Genomic DNA, 22,383 nt, shown 5'->3' on the forward strand with positions numbered 1-22,383 from the left:
AATGAAATCAGTAGTGGATTATTTTGGCTACTGAGGTGGCAGTTTATCAATGATTCTCTGTGTATTCCCTTTCCATTGTATCAGTGGAAAAGATATTCCTCATTTTGTTTTAGCAATTCCTCAAATTATTTCCTGACTCTGCCTTCCTGGTCCCTCAAGGCCAATATATTATACAGTTGGTTCAGGCTGGATCCATTGCATTTCCATCTGGATATTTATGAATAGAGACCTCACTGTAACCATGTGGTCTTTGAGTCCTACTTAGCAGGTCATGAGCAGGTGGTCCAGTCACAACTGATCAGGCCACATTTGTCCTATATTGCCAGTTAGATGTGTGGTTTTATCTTTGAAAACAAACCCTTGTATGCTGGCAGTCTTCAAGTTTACCCACCCCCACCCCCCGCCCCATCCCAAGAAGTCCCTGCCAGGTAGCTGACTTTCTTCCCTGACATCTCCTTCATTGTAAAGGGCACTTCTGGGACTAGTACTTCAGCCTTTCCCTGGAATATCAGACTCCAGCCCTGATTCCTAGACATTTGCCCATGACCCTGCTACCTTCCCTAAGTCTTTCTAAACTCTTTCCCCAGGAGCTTGGATTCAGCAGGTTATTCCTTGCTTGTTCCTGAGGTAAAGCTATAGACTTTGCCTAGTGTTTCTTGCCTGGCTGCAGAGCATTGAACCAGTGCCTGATGCACCTCTCCGACTGATGGGATTTCTGATACATCTGCAGCATGAAGGAGCGCAAACATGGTTATGCCAGATAAGACACTGCAACTCTGTAGGCAGCTGTTGTGGCTGCACTGAGTCACCACAAAAGGCCCTCCCTATTTCCCAAGTGTGTGGTGCTGCCTCAGTCTGAACTGGTCTCCACTGTCCTGCCTCTCTCATGCAGAAGTCTGATCATGCCTTACTCTTGAGCACTTCCATTAAACCTTGTTTCTCAGATCCAGTGAAGAATTTAGGACATGATCAGGACTGTGGATTATAAAATCATATAAAATGGTCTCATAAAATTTACTTTCTACTTGGAAGGATGATAAGGCATCTCTTGGAATCACAAAGGAAAAATTAATTATTTGTTCTGCTTCTTAATGAAATAAAAGTGAACGTCTGCTGACTAAACAGTAAACTACAAAAAATAAAAACCTGGGTTCTCTACTAAATGCAGAAAACTTTATAATTTTTCATATACACATAATATGTTAGTGTTCTTTTTAGACAGCTTCAGTAGAAATATTGTGGTGGAAATTTTTAGACATTCATGTCAAATATTTATAAGAATTTTTTAAAATCAAATACATTTTTTATTCCAGTAAGATCTTTATTTTCAGGATCTGATGCTCAAATGTAGTCAGGTTTTTAGAGCTCTATTGATGCTTATTGTGTAGACAGGAATAAACATCCATGGGTACAAAAAACCAAACCTATCTGACTGAATTCATCTTGCTGGGCCTTTCTGCAGATCAACAGACCCAGATTGTGCTATTTGTGATATTTCTCATCATCTACCTGCTGACTGTATTTGGGAATCTGCTCATCATACTGTTAATTCATATTGACTCTCAACTGCATACACCAATGTATTTCTTCCTTAAAAACCTGTCGTTTAGTGATCTCCTTTTCTCGACAACAATTGTCCCCCAGATGCTATTCCATTTGCTGGTAACAAGAAAGACCATTTCCAAGTCTGGGTGCTCTATTCAGATGATTTTTTTCCTAGTAGCAGGGTGTACAGAAAGCTCCCTGCTAGCAGTGATGTCCTACGACCGCTATGTGGCTGTCTGCAAGCCGCTTCACTACTCCACCCTCATGACCCAGAGGATTTGTGTTCAGCTGTCCATAGGATCTTGGACTAGTGGAGCACTTGTGTCTCTAGTAGATACAACATTTACTTTATATCTCTCATACCACGGCCAGAACATAATTAATCATTATTTTTGTGAACCTCCTGCACTCTTGAAGTTGGCTTCAGAAGAAACCTACAAAGCTGAGATGGTCATCTTTGCCATGGGTGTGATAATTCTCCTCGGTCCTCTCTCCCTTATCCTTTTCTCTTACTGGAATATTATCTCCACTGTGATTCAGATATGGGCAGGGGAGAGGAGACTCAAGGTCTTTTCTACTTGTGGTTCCCATTTCATTGTTGTTGTCTTCTTCTATGGATCAACAATATTTACCTATATGCTTCCAAATTCCAAGAAAATGAATGAGGGGGATAAGGTGATCTCAGTGTTCTATTCAGTCATAACATCTATGATGAACCCATTCATTTATAGCCTAAGGAACAAAGATGTTAAGCAGGCATTTAGAAAAGTATTTGGAAGATAGAGTCCCTTAGAGCCAGTGATCTCTGTATTGACATGCCATCATGGGGATGAAGACATGTTAAAATGATTCAACATCTGTAACAGCTTTCTCTCTGAGTGTCTCTAGGCTGATACATCAGTAAGGCATATACAGGTGCCCTTGTACATCTAGAATGTTTCAAGTTTGTCTATTGCATCTTGATCTAGATTATTCTTTGTATTTATAGATTACTTGCCTCATAATAGATTATTATTATTATTATTATGAGGCAAGTAAAATAGATCTTTGCTTTTATATTGCATAATATAATATTATCTTGATTATACATTATGTTATATGAATACTTAAAAATATTGAATAGGATCTTTATTTACACTGTACTAATCCATATTCCAGAGAAGGCAATGGCACCCCACTCCGACACTCTTGCCTGGAAAATCCCATGGATGGCGGAGCCTGGAGGGCTGCAGTCCATGGGGTCGCTGAGGGTCAGACATGACTGGGCGACTTCACTTTCACTTTTCATTGTCATGCATTGGAGAAGGAAATGGCAACCCACTCCAGTGTTCTTGCCTGGAGAATCCCAGGGACAGCGGAGCCTGGTGGGCTGCCTTCTATGGGGTCGCACAGAGTCGGATACGACTGAAGCGACTTAGCATCAGCAGCAGCAGCAATCCATATTCACCCAGTGATATTACCTTTTGATTCTAAACTTCACTGCTGGTTGTCAGTCTCCTCCAATGCTAACATCAAATACAGTCTTCTACACATCTTGGAGTCCTATGCTAGACTCTAAAAGTTCTAGTGAGAAGATATTAATGACTTTTTTAACCCTGAAATTCTGATACTGGACTCTTGGTTTTTTATTTGTTTCATTTCCTGCAGTCTCAAAACACTCCTATAGCCAATTCAGCTGCACATGGTGGCGTTGTTGGCTCAGACGATAATGTGTGGGACCTCAGATTCCAGTAAATATGATACATCTTCTGTATATCACGCACAGTTTCTCTCCAAGCATCGTTGCTGGCTAAGGGAACTAGAATGGAGAGGAACATTGCCTACATCAGAACTCTCAGGTCCTTTACCTGTGACACCAATATACCACAGTTGCTCCGCCTCAGACATGCTCTCCCCTCTTCTGCAGGTTTGACTTGCCAACACCCATCAGTCCTCTTTTTTGGAAAGTGGAAGAGAATCACTGACATATGACAAGCAATCCTAGAAGGTGAAGATTGCTCTGAGGATGAAAGGATGCCTTTGGTCTTTTCTAACTCTGCTATAACCCTCTGTAAGAGCAGAAGCAGCATCACTGACAGACCTGTAGCTTCTAATCAACTTCCAGCCTGGCACACTGCCCCTCCCTTAGAAGAAAATCCACCGTCCTCTTCTCCCCTGCCCTGAACTCTAAAAATCAGGAGTTTGAGCAAACTCCCAGAGATGGTAAAGGACAGGAAAGACTGGTGTGCTGTGGTCCATGGAGTTACAAAAAGTCGGACATGACTGAGTGAACAACAGCAAAGATCTAACTGCAAGTTTTAAGTGAAATTTCTTAATGCTTCATTGGTAAGTGTGAGAAATCCCAGTTCACATCCATGGCCTGTTTCAGGGCTTGTGAGCTATGAAACATAGTTGGGGACCATCTCAATGCTGCCCATTTGCCCTCATGGTTGTCCATTTCTCTTGGCAGAGGTCCCATGACGCAAACTCATTCCATTCCTTTTTCCTCCATTTCCAAACTTACATGTACCTCCTGACTCACCCCCACCTACCTGCTATGGAGCCGTATGTAGGGATTCTTGTCATATGAAGATGAGTGCTGCTAACCATAGCCAGATCATCCTTTCACAAAGTGAGAAGATTATGGAAGCACTTATCTTTTACTGAACAATTTCCACTTGGAATTCTGCTCTCACTTCATGACCTTCTCTTTAGGCATCTGCAAGGTGATTGTGGGTGAAGGATGGCATAAGCCAGGAATAGTGAGAAGCCCTCATGAAAGTCAAATTTGCCACACTGACTTCTGGCAATTCCAGCTTCCACGTCCATGGCCTTTTATGAGCACCCAGTGCTGTTCATTATATGTGACAAGGTCCTTGCTGAATTGAATGCATCGTGTAGAATGATCCTACATGGGAGAATAAATCTGTGCAATACTAGATTCACCATGTGCATAGATGTATATTGTTTTCAGATTATGTGAACCAGTATGCACCTATACAAGGAAACAAAATCCTGCTCCAAAGATTATTTGAGAAACTAAGTTATAAACAACAGCAACTAGTTAAACACGCTGCTGCCTCACGACCATTTGTAAGCTCAGTCCATCACTTGCTCTTTTCTTTCCATTTAGGAAAAGGGAAGCTGTAGCACATAATTGGAGTGATTCTTGCAAAAGTGGCCGTGGGTCACTCTGAGTTATAGAAAACTCAAACGGAATAAGAAAATACAGATACTTAAGCACATTTTTAAAAGAAAACACCCACCTCTGACTAGATGCCAGACTATTGATGACTGTGCAGCCGAAGATAGATGAATTAGAGCATGTGAGAAACGAACAAGCTCCTGAAGTCACAATCTGGGAACTACTCATGTTTTCTAGAGCAAATAGTTTTCCAAGTTTTAAAAGAAATAAATTTCCTTTCATTATGCTACAGGTTGTATGACGGTTATTTTTGTATTAAGTCAACCCATACAATATTGCTTTCAATAGCACAGTTTGAGCTTATTTATACAATGAATATCTAATTGATTTATTAACTAAATATTTATTGAGAACTCTTCTAGGTGCCGAATATATAAGAATGAACAGTTTAAAATTCCTATCCTTGCTGAATTTACATTTTAGAAGAGGGTGATAAAAGTGAATAAACAATAAAACACATAATATGTCTGATGGTAATAAGTGCTTTGAGAAAATAAAAGCAAGGAAAGGTAGGTTGCAGTTTTAAGCAGGTGGTCAAGAAAGACCTTTCTGAGAAGGTGATATTTCATTAAAAGAGATCTTATATTTTGTAGAAATCAACATTTGTGCTGTGACCAGAAGGTTGAGAAGAAAGAACCAACCAAGAAGGGATTTAGAGAGGAGGGTTTGGGGAAAATATAGAGTCTTGGATTGGAATGAGTTTCTTTGCAATGACAGAAACAGATCAGAATGTTTGGAGGCTGATGAGTGACAGGGGGAGTGCGATGAATGAGGTCATAGACACAAGCAGAGGACAGATTGGTAGGGTCTTTGGTAGGCAGCCTTCTTAGGGCTGCCATAACAAATTTCCACAAACTCTGTGACTTAGATCAGAGTTCTATGAATAGAAATTCATAGTTCTGGAAGCCAGAAGTCTGAAGTCAAAGATATCTGCAGATTATGCCCTCTCAGAAGGCTCTAGTGGAGGAGACTTCCTTGGCTTGTGGAACCATAAATCCAATCTGTGCCTTTGTATTCAAAATGCCTTGTTCCTTCATTTTCTTTGTCTTCCTCTTTTCTTAAAAAGGTATCCTTCACTGGGATTAGGGTCTGAGTGCTGAAGAATTGATGCTTTTGAACTGTGATGTTGGAGAAGAATCTTGAGAGTCCCTTGGACTGCAAGGAGATCCAACCAGTCCATTCTGAAGGAGATCAGTCCTGGGTGTTCTTTGGAAGGAATGATGCTAAAGCTGAAATTCCAGTACTTTGGACACCTTATGCGAAGAGTTGACTCATTGGAAAAGACTCTGATGCTGGGAGGGATTGCGGGCAGAAGGAGAAGGGGACGACAGAGGATGAGATGGCTAGATGGCATCATTGACTCGATGCACATGAATTTGGGGGAACTCTCAGAGTTGGATGGACAGGGAGGCCTGGCGTGCTGCAATTTATGGGGTTGCAAAGAGTTGGACACGACTGAGCGACTGAACTGAACTGAACTGAACTGAGCTCAGGATGATCTCATCTTGAGATATCCCATAATTACTTCTGCAAAGAATTTGTTCCAAAAGAGTCACATTCTGAGATTTCAAGTAGACATCTTTTCAGTTCAGTTCAGTTCACACTCAGTGATGTACTCTGCATAGAAGTTAAATAAGCAGGGTGACAATATACAGCTTTGACGTACTCCTTTTCCTATTTGGAACCAGTCTGTTGTTCCATGTCCAGTTCTAACTGTTGCTTCCTGACCTGCATATAGGTTTGTCAAGAGGCAGGTCAGGTGGTCTGGTATTCCCATCTCTTGAAGAATTTTCCACAGTTTATTGTGATCCATACAGTCAAAGGCTTTGGCATAGTCAATAAAGTAGAAATAGATGTTTTTCTGGAACTCTCTTGCTGTTTCCATGATCCAGTGGATGTTGGCAATTTGATCTCTGGTTCCTCTGCCTTTTTTAAAATCAGCTTGAACCTCTGGAAGTTCACGGTTCACGTTTTGCTGAAGCCTGGATTGGAGAATTTTGAGCATTACTTTACTAGCATGTGAGATGAGTGAAATTGTGCGGTAGTTTGAGCATTCTTTGGCATTGCCTTTCTTTGGGATTCAATGAAAACTGACCTTTTCCAGTCCTGTGGCCACTGCTGAGTTTTCCCATTTGCTGGCATATTTAGTGCAGCACTTTCACAGTGTCATCTTTCAGGATTTGAAATAGCTCCTCCAGAATTCCATCACCTGAACTAGCTTTGTTCTTAGTGATGCTTTCTAAGGCCCACTTGACTTCATATTCCAGGATGTCTGGCTCCAGGTGAGTAATCACACCATTGTGATTATCTTGGTATTGAAAATCTTTTTTGTACAGTTCTTCTGTGTATTCTTGCCCCCTGTTCTTAATATCTTCTGCTTCTGTTAGGTCCATACCATTTCTGTCCTTTATCGAGCCCATCTTTGCATGAAATGTTTCCTTGGTATCTCTAATTTTCTTGAAGAGATCTCTAGTCTTTCCCATTCTGTTGTTTTCCTCTATTTCTTTGCATTGATCGCTGAGGAAGGTTTTCTTATCTCTTCTTGCTATTCTATGGAAGTCTGCATTCAGATGCTTATATCTTTCCTTTTCTCCTTTGCTTTTCATTTCTTTTCTTTTCACAGCTATTTGTAAGGCCTCCCCATACGGTCATTTTGCCTTTTTGCATTTCTTTTCCATGGGGATGGTCTTGATCCCTGTCTCCTGTACAATGTCACAAACCTCAGTCCATAGTTTATCAGGCACTCTATCTATCAGATCTAGGCCCTTAAATTTATTTCTCACTTCCACTGTATAATCACAAGGGATTTGATTTAGGTCATACCTGAATGGTCTAGTGGTTTTCCCTACTTTTTTCAATTTGAGTCTGAATTTGGTAATAAGGAGTTCATGATCTGAGCCACAGTCAGCTCCTGGACTTGTTTTTGTTGACTGTATAGAGCGTCTCCATCTTTTGCTGCAGAGAATATAATCAATCTGATTTTGGTGTTGACCATCTGGTGATGTCCATGTGTAGAGTCTTCTCTCGCGTTGTTGGAAGACGGTGTTTGCTATGACCAGTGCATTTTCTTGACAAAACTCTATTAGTCTTTGCCCTGCTTCATTCTGTATTCCAAGGCCAAATTTGCCTATTACTCCAGGTGTTTCTTGACTTCCTACTTTTGCATTCTAGTCCCCTATAATGAAAAGGACATCTTTTTTGGGTGTTAGTTCTAAAAGGTCTTGTAGGTCTTCATAGAACCATTCAAATTCAGCTTCTTCAGTGTTACTAGTTGGGGCATAGACTTGGATTACTGTGATATTGAATGGTTTGCCTTGGAAACGAACAGAGATCATTCTGTTGTTTTTGAGATTGCATCCAAATACTGCATTTTGGACTGTTTTGTTGACCATGATGGCTACTCCATTTCTTCTGAGGGATTCCTGCCCACAGTAGTAGATATAATGGTCATCTGAGTTAAATTCACCCATTCCAGTCCATTTTAGTTCACTGATTCCTAGAATGTTGATGTTCGCTCTTGCCATCTCTTGTTTGACCACTTTCAATTTGCCTTGATTCATGGACCTGACATTCCAGGTTCCATGTAATATTGCTCTTAACAGCATTGGACCTTGCTTCTATCACCAGCCACATGCACAACTGGGTATTGTTTTTGCTCTGGCTCCATCCCTTCATTCTTTCTGGAGTTATTTCTCCACTGATCTCCAGTAGCATATTGGGCACCTACTGACCTGGGGAGTTCCTCTTTCAGTATTCTATCATTTTGCCTTTTCATAGTGTTCAGTCATCTTTTAGGGTGACACAATTCAATTCTTTACAACCTTGGAAGTCCTGAAAAAAGTGGTTGATTTTATGTTCAATAGAAAGCCACCCCAATATGCTTTTTAAAAGTCCCTTTGAGCAATATTTAGAGACTGGATTGCAAGTGGACAAGGATAGAAGCAAGAAAAGCAATCGGTAAGACTGAGCTTTGCTATGGTAACCCAGGAGAGAAATGATGGTCTTCTCTAGACTTGTAGCAATGGAGAGGTAGAAGAGATTGTAGGACTTAGGAGTAGATAAGAAATAGAGATTAAAAAAAAAGAATGCAATATCTCTGCTGAGGCTTTGAGCAAAACTGTGTATGATGAAGAGGATTCAAAACAGAGGGAGTTCGGTTGGAAAATTGAGAATTCTCCTTTGGACTTGTTTATACAGTCCTGTATCATATGTTTAGTTCTCAAACAGTCTTCTGTATTTGAGTAGTTATAATAAAGCTTTCATTTAAACAGTCATGACATCTTAAATTGCATCTTGTACCTCTAGTTTTTTTCCCCCATTAGTGGAAAATAATTAAAGCATTCTTAGTATAGTTGCAGACAGGGATTCTGAAATCTCCTGGCACTTTTAACTTGGGAGGTATCACCAAGATAATGCAGCATACACATATGTCAGCTCTATTTTATATGAGTGATACCATCATTATTGAAAACTATTTTAAAAATTTCGACAGAACTTGGAGACCTCAGAGTTCCTCGGACTGATCTGAAAAACAGTAGTGAAGAAATTCACATCAGGTAAGATTCAGGTATTTCTGTTTGTGATTACCATAAAAAATGCCCCAGGGTATCTGTCATTGTAGAAAGTTTAAAAAATATAAAAATAGTAAAAGTGCAGGTTGTTCCAGGGAATGCCCTATTTACAGTAGCTCTTAGGATGTTAGGTCTAAAAACTTCATTCAAGGAAAATCCTCCAGAGAAGTTTGGAATTTTAACAAGAAGGCACACCTTGGCTTGATATAGAGTAAGACATAAAGCTCAGGTAATGTCCAAACCTTCAGAATACTTTGTAAACTGCAGTGGAGGTTGATTGTTGGGACATGGATTAGCAGACTGAAGAAACCATGGCTTTCTTCATTCATTAACTTATCTCTTCATCACTGATCCCACTGTCTTGTGTTTGTCTCAAGGACCCATCATCCAGGTGAGAGTGGGTAGGGTAACTATGGAGCATTGATTCTCTTAAGGACTTTGAAATCTCAAGTCTATTCTTTGGAATTGGGCTTTGCCTTTCACTCTCCTGTTCCTCTCTTTTCAACCTGGTTTCTAGAGAGAATACTTGCTCATCTTTTGCTGCTTCTCCTGAACAAAGGCCTCATGAATCCTTTTCCACAACTCCAAGGAGGATTAAGCTGTTAACCAGGGATACTAGAGTGACTGCAAGGCTGTGGATACCCACTGCCTCTCTTTTTGCATCAAAAGCTAATTTGCCAGATTCTCCCCTGCCGATTGCTCTCTCAGTGCTCTCCTCTCAGAGACTGCTTCCTCCTTCCTTTTAACCACTTAGGTTTGAACACTGGGAGGAAGGAAGACCAGGATGGAACCTGAGCTTCCTGTCCTAGCAGGATCTTGTTGTGTTTGGAGGTCCCTGAATGGCCACACAAGGCTACGTGGGTCTGTTCATTTGTGTGTGCTGACATACACAGATCTTGGTATCTTGTCCTTTATCACACTGAACTTGTCCTACGATAGCAAAAGTGAGAGATTTTAAGAAATATTTATGGTTAAATTATGCCAAATTCCTTAGACATTGAAAATGATATGGGATGAGAAGAACGTCATTGAATGGACAAAAGAGTATCTTTGATTTCAACACAATCATAAAATTTTAAAGAGAGACTGAAATTGAAGAGTCAACCATATGATAAAAAAGTAGAAGTAATGGGTAATGAGTAACTGATGAATTTAGGAATAGAAGTCAGATAACAACAAGGAATAGTATGATGAAGGAAGGTTATGCTGCTTCTCTTTTTTTTCCCTAGAGGAAAAAGTTAAGGTAGTTAAAATTTAAAAGTTACTCAACTATCTTAAGGATCACTATTTATGAAAAATGATTGGATGATATTACCAAAGAGTAAGGTCATTCTAAAGAAGGAATGGGATAATGACTATCAAGAGTTTAATGCAGGACTTCTCAATGAAAAGCCACTTGAAGAAACAATATTTATACTGGTCCAGAATATAAAGTCAGAGGATAGGAAGAAGCAAGAGATGAGAGTGAAGAGGCAAGCAGGCACCAGATAACAAAGGATTGAGTGAAAGATTACTGATTTTCTGCATACAAAATAATTTGTTTTTATTAAAGATATAAAATCACATAAAAATGGAAAGAAAAAATGTTCATAATCCCATCACCCAGAAAGACACACACATGAACACCTTGGCTAGGCAAATTTTTAAATGAGAATATTTTAAAATATAAAATATTTTTATAATTCACACTTCATCTTAAATATTTTGCAAACTTTTGATATTAAATAATTTTACAGTTTTTCAGGGGCTGCATAGTATTCCATCATTTGGATGTTCTATATTTGATTTTTTGAGATTTCTTCTTTTAAAGTGTTCTAGTTATAAAATTGTAATAAAATCCTCACAGATTTATTTTACCCATATTGTTTTTTGACAAAATATTATTATATTTATTCATGACAAAATAGTAAGTCTGAATTTACTTTATCAAAGTATACTGCTCATTTTAATGCATTTTCTATATGTTGACAAATTACCCATCATCCAGGTTTTAATATTTTTGTTTCCCAAAAAACAAGAACTTCATTATCATTGAATACTACAAATTTTAAAAATTCATGCCAATGTGATGGTCAGAAAAGACATCTAATTTTAATTTGTCTTTTCTTGTATTGAGATTGAAATTTACTAATTATGAATGTCAATTCATGTATATACCTTTTCCCTATAATATTTATAATTTATTTTCTGATTATTATTAGACTTTTTATACTAATTATAAATTTAATATCAAGGATATTAATCCTTGATCTCCTACATTTGCTAAAGTTAATTTTTCCATGTTGTTGTTTACTTTCAGTTTTTGTTTTATGAATGTATTAAAAGATTTTCCCCAGCTTTACTGAGGTTTAATTGACAAATAAAAATTGCATATATTTAAGGTACACAATGTGAGGTGTTGATGTGTGATGTATACATTGTGAAATGATTACCAAAATCAAGTTAATTAATATATCTGTCTCTTCACAGTTACTTTTTGAGGGGAGAAAAATTAAAATCTAGTCTCAGCAAGTAAGTGTATAATACATTATTAACTGTAGTCACTGGTGCTATATGCCAGATCTTCAGAACTTATTCATCCTGCCTGATTGAAACTTTTACCCTTTTATCAACATTTTCCCATTTTCCCTACTTGCCAGTCCCTGGTAACCACCATTCTACTCTCTGCTTCTATGAGATCAATTTTTCAGATGCTGCATATAAATTAGATCATAAAGTACTTGTCTTTTTCTCTCTGGTTTATTTCAATTAGCATAATGTCCATCAGGTTCATCCAAGTTGTCACAGACAGCAAAATTTCCTTCCCCTTTAAGACTGAATAATATTCCATTGCATATGTGTGTGGGGGTCTGTATCACAATTTCTTTATCCAATCACCCATGAACAGATTCTTAGGTTCTTTCCATAATCTTGGCTATTGTGAATAATGCTGTAATCAACTTGGGAGTGCAGATGTCTCCCTGAGAGACAAATTTCACTTCATTTGATCATATATCCAGAAGTGGGACCACTGGATCACTTGGTAGTTCTATTTTTAATTTTGAGGGGAAATTCCATACTGTTTTTCAAATAGCTTCCTACCAACAGTGTAAGTGGCCCCTCTCCTCCTTCTGTCAAAATGTGTTATTTTTTGTCTTTTTAATAGTAGTTCTCCTAATAGGTGTGAGATTATTTGTCATTGCGTTTTTATTTGCATTTCCCTGATTATTAGTGATATTGAACCTCTTTTCATATCCCTGTTGGCCATTTGTATGCCTTCTTTTGAGAAATATCTATTCAGTTCTTTCGTTTTAAACTCAGGTTATGTATTTTCTTGCTATTGTGCTGTTTGAATGAATGTGTAGAGATTAAAATTGAAGTAAAATAAGTTGGGTTTTTTTTATAGTTTGCACTTTTGTTGTAATGCTCAGAAAGGTATTCTACTACATGAGATCAATGGATAATTACCTTATTTTTAAATGTTTAAGGTTATTTCTATGTGTGTATCCATGTGTAATGAACAGACAAATATCCTTCACCCTTCTGGAATGGTTTCTTTGTAATGAATGAAGTGGACACATTTCATTTGTTTGTCAACTCTAGGCATACCTCAGAGATACTATAGGTTCAGTTGCAGACCACTGCAATAAAGTGAGTATTACAATAAAGTGAGTCATGTGAGATTTTTGGCTTCCTAGCACATATAATAAAAGTTATATTTACACTAAATATACTAAAGACTATTAAGTGTGCAATGACATTATGTCTAAAAAACAATGTACATGCCTTAATTTAATAATACTTTATTGCTAAAAATGCTAACCATTATCTGAGTCTTTAGCAAGTTATAATCTTTTTGCTGGTGGAGGGTTTGAAATATTGTGAGAATTACCAAAACATAATATAGATACACTAAGTGCAAAAATGCTTTCGGGAAAAAATTGTGCAAATTGACTTGCTCAACTCAGAATTGCCACAAATCTTCAATTTATTTAAAAAAAAAGCAATATCTGCAAAGCACAGTAAAGTGAAGTGCAGTAAAAAAAGTATGCCTGTGGTCAATTATTCCAGCATGATTTGCTGAATAATATGTGCTTTACTGACTTACCAGAAGCATTTACACAATTCTTGCGCAGCCTTTGAAAGTTCTATTTTTATTCTGATCCAGTGATATATCTTTCAGTTTTTACATTATTCTAATATTATTTTCATTGTTACAATTTGTATTGCTTGCACTGTATTATCATTGTGATTCATTCAAGTTTTTCATTTTAAATAATTTAAATCTTCTTTTTTACTTAAAAAATGCAGGCTACATTGTACAAGTGAAACAATACAGATTGGCTTAACAGGTAAAAGTGTGATCTCAGTCACTTGCCCTGCTCCCTCAAGAATTCTGCTTTCTGGGGATAATCACTGTTAACAGAATAATTTCTATTGATCTACAAATCATGTATACAAACTATTCTTCTATAGCACGATAGACTTTGTAAGAATCCTTAAATACGGTTGTTTTTACTTTTTATGCTTGACTTTTGAGAAAAAGCTAGGTTCTGATGTTAGACTTATATGACAATGATTTCTTTTTTAGACTTTCAGTAATAAAGGAGCTTTTGAATAGCTATAAGTATATTTTATTATGTCAAACTCTAATAAATTTGATGTTTAAATTATCAAAACTGATTAATGCGTTTGAATCCTATTACTAGGTATTTGACATTTTATTTACTATTCTCTTCACTTTCATATATGTTTGGAAATTTCCATAGTAAGACTTTCAAAAAGAGAGAAAAACATGACTAAATCAAACTATTAAGTTTGTCTTTGCCCTTCATTCTTTTTTTTTTGTGTGTGTGTGTGTGTGTTTTTTATTTTTTTATTTTATTTTTTTTTAATTTTAGTTTTTTATTTTTTAAATTTTAAAATCTTTAATTCTTACATGCATTCCCAAACATGAACCCCCCTCCCACCTCCCTCCCCATAACAACTTTCTGGGTCATCCCCATGCACCAGCCCCAAGCATGCTGCATCCTGCGTCAGACATAGACTGGCGATTCAATTCACATGATAGTATACATGTTAGAATGTCATTCTCCCAAATCATCCCACCCTCTCCCTCTCCCTCTGAGTCCAAAAGTCCGTTATACACATCTGTGTCTCTTTCCCTGTCTTGCATACAGGGTCGTCATTGCCATCTTCCTAAATTCCATATATATGTGTTAGTATACTGTATTGGTGTTTTTCTTTCTGGCTGACTTCACTCTGTATAATCGGCTCCAGTTTCATCCATCTCATCAGAACTGATTCAAATGAATTCTTTTTAACGGCTGAGTAATACTCCATTGTGTATATGTACCACAGCTTTCTTATCCATTCATCTGCTGATGGACATCTAGGTTGTTTCCATGTCCTGGCTACCTAGAAGCCTCTCATCATCCCCTATCATATCTGGCCTTAACATTGAATTCTGCTAGCAACACAGATCCAGTTCCAAAGGATGAACAAAGGGAAAAAGAAGGAAAACTGTAAAAACAGGGAGAAGAAGCATTTTCCTCACTCAGACCTAGCAGCCATGTGTTACTATGCTTTGTCCTTAATTTTCCTAATCTTTCAGTTACTTCTAGATTACAATCCCATTACTGTAATGGGATATCATATAATATTATGGGCTAGCTTTGCTTACTGTCTTAATTTCTTTAAATGCTTTGTATGTTATTTAATGTTTACATAAGCACTATAAGATATGTATTATTAATCTCACCATTTGCAGATGAGGAAAGCAAGGCACAGAAAAGCCAAGAAATTTGCTATTGGTCAACACATCAACCAGAAAAATTAGGATTTAAACCCTGTAGTTTAGCTATAGAGCCCCAACTGCCAATCAGTGAGTTATGCTGTCTCCTGACAAATGGCAGCAGCTCATGCAGCCCATGAGCAGTTGACTCTCACTATAGGAGAAATGACTGTGGAAACACACATATACCACAAATATACATGTATACACAGACACACACACCCATTCACACTCGATTTAAAATATTAAAATGATGCATCACATACAAAGTCTGACAATTTGCCTATGTATGTATTTATGTTATACAGTTATATATAATTGATTTAGTAAGTCCTTTATATATTAAGGATAATTTTAAAATTCTGTTAAAGTGTTTGCAAATATTTTCTCAGATTTATTTATTTTAAATTTTGTTTAAAGTGGCATTCTGATATTCTTCAATTGCCAGTTTTGTGGGCATTTTTCTTTATGATTTCTGTCTCTTTGCATGTATGTGTGTGTGTGCTTGTTTAGGAAAGATTTTACTTCCCCGAAGATTGAATAGACCGATAGATAAATCAAAAAATAGGTAGATTATCTAATTACATAGAAAATTAAAGTGTTTTTTAAAATTAGATTATTCAATTGGGATTTATTATTGCTTATACGACCAGTCCTGGGTGTTCATTGGAAGAACTGATGCTAAAGCTGAAGCTCCAGTACTTTGGCCACCTCATGTGAAGAGTTGCCTCACTGGAAAAGACCCTGATGCTGGGAGGGATTGGGGGCAGGAGGAGAAGGGGATGACAGAGGATGAGATGACTGGATGGCATCACTGACTTGATGCACATGAGTTTGGGTGAACTCTGGGAGTTGGTGATGGACAGGGAGGCCTGGCGTGCTGTGATTCATGGTGTCACAAAGAGTTGGATACGACTGAGCGACTGAACTGAACTGATACTTACATTATATGTATATATAAATATGTTTATATAAACATACGTATGTTATATTCTAAAGTGAATATCCAATTGTTCTATATCTTTTAGAAGTGATACACTTCAGATGCCACATTTGTCAAATATAAAATTTTCATACATACAGAAAATGTTTCTGTTCTATAACATGTTTATTTGTCAAATGCTTTATGCCAGTTCAGTATATACAATATCAGTAAGGAAGGAAAATTTTATTATATATTTTATGTCTGGTTGGGTATGTTTCTTCTACTCCCTCATTTTTCTTTTCCACATCTCATTTTCTACTATAAAATTATGAATCTAGAAGAAATTAAAAATAAGTTTATTAAATTCCATTACAAAAATCTTCTGTGAATTTGGTTGGAATTTCAACGAATTTATGGATGAATTTCGATGAAATGAACATCTTTACAAGATTATGTTCCAAGTAAGTCGGACACAACTTAGCGACTGACTGAATTGATGCATAAAATTAATCTGCTTATTCACTTATTCAAATATAATATTTCATGGTTTTCTTCACATAAGTCTTTGAATGTTTCTTAACTGCGCACTGTTAAGTTTAGCAACTGTGAAGGGATTCTTTTTTTAACTAAAATTTCTACTTATTTTTCACTTACTCAGCTTACTAAGTTTGCTTTGGATCCCTTTGCATTTTTTAAAGATGTACAATTAGAGATCTGCAAATAATCTTTATCAGTTTTCTCAATAATTTTCCTTGAATTCTCTCTGTTGTCCTTTAGGCATGGCACCTCAAAATGCTTTAAAATATGTTCAAATATGCCTGTTATTTGTGTGCCTATAAATACGAGTTTGAGTTAACTCTGGGAGTTGGTGACTGGCAGGGAGGCCTGGTGTGCTGCAGTCCATGGGGTCACAAATAGTCAGACACTACTTAGTAACTTAACTGAATTGATAAATAGCTCTGCCATAGTGGATGAGCTCTAAAACCCTTAAAATGGAGAAAGTCTGTGGATTTATCTTCAAGGAGTGGAGAGAACTGGGCTAAACCTTAACCTTCTCTACAACCAGTTTTTCAGTAAGAAAGGAACATAATTGCAGGATATAGAAAGGATGACAAAGGCTTAGATGAGCCAGTTTGAAAATTTCTGAGTCCTTGTTTCATCATCTGTATTTGGGGGATAATAATAATTAACTCATGGAATTAAGATTTAAAATTAAAGGATAAAGAAACAATAATGACTAGTCCCAAGAGAGTGCCTGACACATGATAATTAGTGTTATTCTTGCCAAAAGGCTTTGTGCAAAGAGAGAGAAAAGAGTGTTGAGGACAGAATAGGGCATATTTAAAGGACACCACAGAGTACAATGACCAAAGAGGCAGCTATTTTTACTGATGCACCTCAGCGTCTTCTTCACGTTGAGAACAAATGACAGATGAATTTGTTTAAGGGCCGGGATTACAAACAACAATATCTTCCTTTAACTTCCCTTTCCTGGCTTCAGAGCACTTGTTTAGGATTACTTTGTAAATATAAAGACAAAAATTTGCCTTCACAAATGTTGTCAGTTTGCAGCATAAAAATCTAACTGGTTTAAAGCAACTGGAGTATGTTTGTTTCCCAAATTTGTGTACAAGAAAGGATGCACTGTGAGCAGCTCTTAAAATCTTCTCAGAACTATGTGTAGCCCAGCCGAGGCTTGGTCACATAGTATATTCAAGATGATTGCTGGCTCTCTAGTTCTACTGAAAGATTCAAGGGCAGAGAAAATCAGAAATGGATTTCAATTGTCAGAACTACCAAGCAAAAAGAGAACTCTTTCTTGTAACCTATGGAAGCAGATAAGAGTTGGAAGTCAATGGCCCAGTTTTGTATATTGATTGATAAAATACTTGTTACTCATATAGTTTTTAACTGATCGATATGTGTCTGCTTTTTTTTCTTGGTGCTGACCTATAAAGAATATTAAATATTCATGGGAGAAGGAAACCAAACATATGTGACTGAATTTGTCTTCCTGGGCCTTTCACAGGATCCACACACGCAAGTCCTGCTCTTCTTCCTTTTTCTGATCATCTACCTGCTGACTGTGCTGGGAAATCTGCTTATTGTTGTGCTCATTCACATAGATTCCAGGCTCCATACACCCATGTACTTTTTCCTTAGAAACTTGTCCTTTGCTGATCTTTGTTTTTCTACTACTACAGTTCCCCAGGTGCTAGTCCACTTCCTGGTAAAAAGGAAAACCATTTCCTTTGCTGGATGCTCAACACAGATAGCTGTTTTACTTCTGGTTGGGTGCACTGAGTGTGCACTGCTGGCGGTGATGTCCTATGACCGGTATGTAGCTGTCTGCAAGCCCCTACGCTACACCACCATCATGACACATTGGGTATGTGCCCAGCTGGCGATAGGATCCTGGGCCAGTGGAGCATTTGTGTCTCTGGTGGACACCACATTCACGTTGTGTCTGCCCTACCGAGGGAACAATATCATTAACCATTTTTTTTGTGAACCTCCTGCCCTCCTGAAGCTGGCTTCTGCAGACACCTACAGGACAGAAATGGCCATCTTTGCAATGGGTGTGGCCATCCTCCTAGCTCCTGTCTCCCTGATCCTGGTCTCCTACTGGAATATCATCTCCACTGTGATCCAGATGCAATCTGGGGAGGGACGGCTCAAGGCTTTCTCTACCTGTGGCTCCCATCTCACTGTTGTTGTCCTCTTCTATGGCTCGGCAATATTTGCCTACATGAGACCGAACTCCAAGATAATGAATGAAAGAGATAAAGTGATCTCTGTTTTCTATTCAGCAGTGACACCCATGCTGAACCCCATCATTTATAGTCTGAGGAACAAGGATGTCAAAGGGGCTCTCAGGAGGGTGATTGCAAAATAGTTTTTTTGAAAGTGGGAATCTCTGATTTTGATGACAATTTTAGGGATGTGGAGAAAAGTGACTTTATTATAAATTTTTTCCCATTTTCATTCCATTCCTACACTTCTGTTTTCTTCTCCTATTTTCTCACATGTCTTCTCAAATAAGTTCAGCATATTGCCTAATCAAAGCAAGGAACCTTGATAGACACAGGAAAGTAACATAGAAAGGAAAAGAAGGGAGAAAAATATAGGAAGAAAGGGAAAGAGAAAAGAAAGGAAGGAAGGAAATGAAAGGCTGATGAATAAACAGTCACTGCTCTTCAAGTCCATACAAGCTAATAAGGAAATCAAAACAAGTAGATAACTGTACATCAAAAAAAACAAAGAAACAAACAAAACTATCACAAATACAAGAATGTATTTCTGGCAAATGGATTCATTTTCTTCATACTTGCATGCATTCATCAAATATATTTTGAATACAGCATATATTTCAGGTGTATTTCTGGAAGATGAGGCTATAGATGTAAAAAATGTAAAGTCTTGATGGTGTTATATTTCCAGCATAGCTTAAAATTCTAATTTTAACAATATCTAAAATTTTAAAGGGAGAATATTTAAGGAACAGCAAATGGCAGAATTTTTCTAAGAGTATGTATATGTTAAGAAAATGAGCGATAAAGATGAAAGTAAGACAGAGTCTAGATTGAGAAATACTCTTTTTTTGTACTGAAGAATTTGCCCAGCATGTAATTCTGAAAATGCTGAATATGGGTAATTTATAAGACAGTAATAGATAATGAGGATGAAGTTAAGAAAATGAGAACTGTGGCACTACTTTATGCCTTGGTAAGGCATCTATAATGTAGACCATAGTTTTATATACTATGACTTAAAATGATTCCTAAGTCATTTTTTGAAAATATTGTTCAATACACAGTGGAGTAGGGAAGTTGATCTTAGGGATCTCCTTTTGTAACGAGCCCCAAGTGATTCTTAAGCACACTAAAAATTGTACACTGCATTTTAGGTAATGGAATGGCTTTTGTAGAAGCAAATTGTGTAATTATTTGCTTAGTATCTGATTCATCCATTAGGCTGCAAATTCCACAGCGGTAAAAACTGTGACTGCTTTGTTGATCTCTATATTACCACTTATAGTAAACTATCCAGCCATTGTTATTGCTCAAGAAATATCATTTTCAAATGAATGGATAAAGCTAGAGTTTAAAAGAGAGATATGGGCTGGAGAAATAAATCTTCAAGTTTACTGTAAATAATTGCAAGTGAAATTTGACATATCTCAGGATACATGCCAGAGGTTTTAATCAGAAAACCAAGCTTATGCATTGCAATCTTGAAGGAGTTATATTAAAATGCAAATTCTTGGTCCTATTATAGATCACAGGGGTGGCAAAAATGGAGGCAATACAGATGTTTTGTAACAGTATCCCAAGGTAATTCTGAAGTGCAATCGTGGTTGAGATGTGATGTTCAAGAAAGATAGTGGGAAAGAATCCAAGACAGAACCTTGCAGTTACCAACATTTCAAGGTGGAAGTATAGCCAATCAAGTCTGAGGCAGCAAGAACCAGAGAAACAGATGGAGCGTCAGATGTGGTGAAAGGAGTGACCATCCAGGAAAGATTTCTCAAATGACTCAGAGTTTTATGTATTATTGATAAAAGCCTATAATTTGTCGATTTGGTCATTACTGACCTTGACAAAGATTATTACAGCAGAATAATTGACTGGAAATCATACAGAATCAATTTGTGAGGAGGCAACTTTTAAGTTGAAAACTGAAGGATGAAAGAGTCAACCAGATAAAGGTGTGATGGGGGAGTGGTAAAAGGCTAGAATCATTTTCTTTTGACTAAGAGAGCTTTTCTCACCCTTAATATAACAAAAATATTCTATGTCATCTTCCAGTTCAAGTTCTAGTTTTGATACCTCAAATCTGGATTCACCTTTTGGTGGGTATTAAGTCAAAAGACACAGCTAAGGCAAAGTCAAGAGAAGGAAGGATTTCTTGTTTTTCTTGCCTTTTCTGTATTCTTTTGCTCCCTTAAGATCATTCATTACTGAGACCTGCTCAAGGGCTAGCAATATGGCCAAACTTAGAGCACAAAGTGGTTTAGGTGAAAAATGGCTTCTTCCTATGTCAAGAAAGCCATGCCTGGTTCTCTTTATACAGTGATCCCCTACCTTATCTGCTTACAGTTTTCCTTTATGTAAAATAATACTATTTGCTTTAGCATAGTAGTCAGCAAACTTTCTGTAAAGGGGTAGAAACTAAATATATTTAGGCTTTGCAGGCCATACTGTCTCATAACTACTATTGCTGTGGGACAACAAGTCATAGACAATACAAAAATGAATGTGTTCCCATAAAACTTCCCCAGGTGTGTTTACTATTCCCTGTTCTAACAGATAAATCTCAAATCTCAGTGGTTTAACAAGCAGAAGCTTGTTTTTCACTGACACAAATCCTAGTTGAGGGATGGAGTGGAAGATGTGTAGGCCTAGGTTGACAGAAGTTCTGCTATTTGCAGCTTCCATGGTTATCTTGCATGTCATATCCAGAAAAATGAAGATTAAAAGGTTTTTCATTGGTAGGTTTTGTGCCTTAGAAGAAGCACACATCATATTCCATTGGTTGAAGTTCAATCACATGGTCCCACATATGCACAGAAACAAGAGGGACATGAATCTGGGGTGGGCAGCCTGACATTAGACTGTGTTTTAACCATTAGATCTTTAAAAAATCTGGAGTTTATTTTAGGAGAATATATATATATTTATTTATTATGAATTAATATGGTACTATTTTCCTAAATATTTAGCCATTTTTTTCTAGTATCATGGTTACTCATCTTTTCCCATTAATATCAAATATACCATATAATATACTAAATTTCAATATGAATATTGCCTATTTATCAACTACTACACTTTGTTCTATTTCAATTACTGTAGTTTTAGTTGGTAGGACATATCTCTTATATATCATCTGTTCTACAATTTTCTACTTCTTAGCTTGTCCAAATTCACTTTTTTAAATGACATTAAAGTTTTGATAGTTATAAATTTGAATTTATAGGTTATTTAGCAAAAAACTAATATACTGTACTTAAATAAAATAGTAATCTTTGTATGTACGAACATAGCATATTCCTCTATTTCATCAGTGAAGATATGTACATGCCCTTACATGCATACACATTGCTATTGTAGAGACTATTCTCTATACATACCTCAATTTTTATGGAGAAGAAGCTATGACACACACATAGCAGAGTCCATGCTCTCATGGAATATTCATTTTGGAAAGTGGAAACAGAGAGTGAGCAGGTAAACCAAGGTGTAAGAAAGTTTTACATAATGATAAATACAATGAAAAAATTAAAACGCAGTGTGTGATAATGCCTTTCGGTTTGGGTGCATGCCACTTCAATCAGTAACCTTTTTGAAAAGTTAAGATTTTTAAGATGAGATGTGAATGACAA

The 22,383-nt window shown here is 37.1% G+C and overlaps 2 protein-coding genes across 2 annotated transcripts; both read left to right on the forward strand.

Annotated features, from left to right (window-relative positions):
• Window positions 1-1,404: 1,404 nt before the first annotated feature.
• LOC101114553 (olfactory receptor 2D3-like) lies at window positions 1,405-2,328 on the forward strand. The gene has a single exon (XM_004016198.1). The coding sequence runs from the start codon at window positions 1,405-1,407 to the stop codon at window positions 2,326-2,328; it is 924 nt and encodes a 307-aa protein (XP_004016247.1).
• A 15,600-nt stretch (window positions 2,329-17,928) lies between these two features.
• LOC101114807 (olfactory receptor 2D3-like) lies at window positions 17,929-18,894 on the forward strand. The gene has a single exon (XM_004016199.3). The coding sequence runs from the start codon at window positions 17,971-17,973 to the stop codon at window positions 18,892-18,894; it is 924 nt and encodes a 307-aa protein (XP_004016248.1). The 5' UTR covers window positions 17,929-17,970.
• Window positions 18,895-22,383: the final 3,489 nt, after the last annotated feature.

The sequence above is a fragment of the Ovis aries genome, chromosome 15 (assembly GCF_016772045.2).
Source record: "Ovis aries strain OAR_USU_Benz2616 breed Rambouillet chromosome 15, ARS-UI_Ramb_v3.0, whole genome shotgun sequence".
NCBI classification, from domain to species: Eukaryota; Metazoa; Chordata; class Mammalia; order Artiodactyla; family Bovidae; genus Ovis; species Ovis aries.